Source organism: Gossypium hirsutum, chromosome D12 (assembly GCF_007990345.1).
Source record: "Gossypium hirsutum isolate 1008001.06 chromosome D12, Gossypium_hirsutum_v2.1, whole genome shotgun sequence".
Classification (NCBI taxonomy): domain Eukaryota; kingdom Viridiplantae; phylum Streptophyta; class Magnoliopsida; order Malvales; family Malvaceae; genus Gossypium; species Gossypium hirsutum.
This window is the reverse complement of record NC_053448.1, coordinates 10,044,140-10,046,783: the sequence shown is the minus strand read 5'-3', so window position 1 is coordinate 10,046,783 and position 2,644 is coordinate 10,044,140. Positions and strand designations below refer to the sequence as shown.

General features: G+C 28.7%; 1 protein-coding gene across 2 annotated transcripts; it reads left to right on the top strand.

The window, feature by feature from the left end:
• The first annotated feature begins 250 nt into the window (after window positions 1-250).
• LOC107945772 (factor of DNA methylation 1) lies at window positions 251-1,847 on the top strand. Of its 2 annotated transcripts, none has more exons than XM_016879893.2 (3): window positions 251-354; window positions 944-1,233; window positions 1,347-1,847. In XM_016879893.2, the coding sequence occupies exons 2-3, from the start codon at window positions 1,021-1,023 to the stop codon at window positions 1,542-1,544; spliced, it is 411 nt and encodes a 136-aa protein (XP_016735382.1). In that variant the 5' UTR covers window positions 251-354; window positions 944-1,020; the 3' UTR covers window positions 1,545-1,847. The 2 variants fall into 2 exon arrangements, with proteins under 2 accessions (XP_016735382.1, XP_040964359.1); XM_041108425.1 differs by lacking the exon at window positions 251-354 and adding an exon at window positions 395-500.
• Window positions 1,848-2,644: the final 797 nt, after the last annotated feature.

The window sequence follows — 2,644 nt, the reverse complement described above, 5'->3', positions numbered from 1 at the left end:
CTATAAATGTTTGACTCCATCAAGCTTCAATGATTTGTTTATTATATTTATTGTTCTAACTTGGTTAAAGATGATGGTTAACTTAAGTTCTTGGGTCTCCATTGAAGTTGCTGATATTGATTGTGTGCTTTGCTGACATTACATAATTAATTAATATTGTTTACAAAACCTACTTTCATTGAATTTGAAGAGTAATGACTTATAACACTCCTCTAATATATATGATATCTGTAATTTTTCTTTGCCATAGGAGGAGCTGAAGAATATAACGATCAAAATGGCAGAGCAGAGTAAGGTCCTAAACACGTCTGGTGCGGAGAAACAGACCAAAAGAGAATTGTTTGATGCACTTAGGTAGGAACTTGAGTGTGTCTTGTTGATCTTTCATTGTTCTTAACAGCTAACGCTCAATATTTCTTAGATCATTTCATGTACTTCTTTCATGTTTTTACCCCCTGAGCCTGAGGAGAATTGTTTGGTGCACTTAGAGAGGTGCTTGAGTGAGTGTTGTTGATCCTTCATATATTGTCTTAGTTGATTTCTCAATGCATTCTGGTTCTGAATAATTGTTCTTTTTCTTTTGAATTTTTTTTTTGTTTTGGGTTAACTTACAAAATTTAAAAATTGTCTTTGACCAATCGTTTGATATGATGAAATGATCAGTTTTTTTTTTACTCTCTTTTAAACCTGTGTGATGACAAATTTGTATTGGATCTTATAAAAGATGTTATTATACTATAGGCTTTTATTGTAGTTTGCTTCTATTGGCTCTAAGCCTTTTTTATTTACACTCTGATGTTCATTTTCTACCATGAGCTTTATGTTTTGGTACCCCCTCTAGGTCTATGGCTACTCTCAACTGCCTGTTTAGATGAGTTGCAATTCAGAGAAGTTAGGCTATCTAAATTTTAATTCTGACAAAATTCTTTTATTTTTCTTTCAGCTCATGGTGATAATTTTGCTGCAAGTGAAATGAAGTAAAAATCGGAAGGTGTAGTTATTGAGGAAAGAGCAAATGAAATGAAAATCGAAGACTTGAAAGGCAAGCTGCAAGTGATGAAACATATTGGACAAGATGATGCAGCTGTACAAAAGAAGATGGAAGAGATGAATAATGAGATGCAAGAGAAAATTTATGATCTGCAAGATCTGGAATCAACAAACAAAGCTCTTATATACAAAGAGCATCAAAGCAATGATGAGCTACATGAAGCAAGGAAAGTGCTAATTCAGGTATTGCCTACTTTATCTTGGCTTAAGACTGAATTACGTTTGCCTAAGCCTTGGATTACTATGCAGACTCAAGCAACTGGTCATAAAATCAATGTTCTTTTTCTTTTATGCAGGGTTTGCCAGAATTGTTGGGTCTTCGCACTAATATTGGATTAAAGAGAATGAGAGAGCTTGATCCAAAGACTTTTCATGACACTTGTAAGTCACGATTTCCTCCTGATGAAGCAGAAATTCAGGCCACTACTCTATACTCATCATGGCAGGAGAATCTGAAGAATCCAGATTGGCATCCAATTTTTAGGAGAAACTAACAAATCTAAAGCTGGAATGGGGTGAAGAGATTTATAATGCAGTGGTAACAGCTTTGAAAGAACTCTTTTGTATTAACTTATTGTAGTATGCTTGTAGTTGAAGTTTCTTATAGTGAATATCAAGTTGTTTATTCGGCAAAAGTTTCAAAGATTTTAGTTTTAGGAGAAAGTTTTTGTACTGTGGTTATTAGATTGGGTTTTCAAATATGATTATGTTAACATTTTGATCAAACATTATGAACAGTTCTCTTGTTAATGTTTTTGAACTCAAAAATAATTTAAAGTGTGTCCATTGTTAGGTCATTTAAATTTTGTATGATCATTTAAAGTAAGAATGTAAATGAGATGATTAAAAAAGAAGTTGAATTTGATATGGTTTTTAGCAGTGTGAAATAAAAATATTATTTTTATAGTATTATATATTATGATTTTAGTAAATTCATATAAGAATAATTATATTAAGAATTTTATTAAATTATATATTTTTATTAAATTATGTTTAATAATAATTATTTTAAATTATATTTTATAGTATTATATATTATGATTTTAGTAAATTCATATAAGAATAATTATATTAAGAATTTTAGTAAATTATATATTTTTGTTAAATTATATTTAATAATAATTATTTTAAATTATATTTTATGGTATTATATATTATGATTTTAGTAAATTCATATAAGAATATTTAATATTAAGAATTTTATTAAATTATATATTTTTATTAAATTATATTTAATAATAATTATGTTAAAATATGATTAAATTATTTATTATTTATATAAATAATCTTATTAAAATTTAATAACAATAATAATAATCACATACCTAAAAAAAATTCTGCTGAGGGTATTCTAATCATTTTAGTTTTTTCCTTATGCTATTACAACATCATTTCATTCAACCAAACACAAGAATACTATTACGCCTCTATTCCATTCCATTCAACCAAACAATTGAATTACTATTACGCCTCTATTCCATCACACATCTATTCCATTACAGCGAACCAAACGTGCCCTAGGTTCTTAATTTCTTGTAGACTGAGAATGGTCTGAGATGGTCCCACCCATGGCAAATATAATACAAAACTATGC

What these genes read in the sequence shown, in the direction of transcription:
- LOC107945772 (XM_016879893.2), top strand. Translation starts at nt 1,021, where the DNA reads ATGAAAATCGAAGACTTGAAAGGCAAGCTGCAAGTGATGAAACATATT. An exon ending in CAAGGAAAGTGCTAATTCAG is followed by an intron (nt 1,234 to 1,346) that starts GTATTGCCTACT and finishes TCTTTTATGCAG; the next exon opens with GGTTTGCCAGAATTGTTGGG.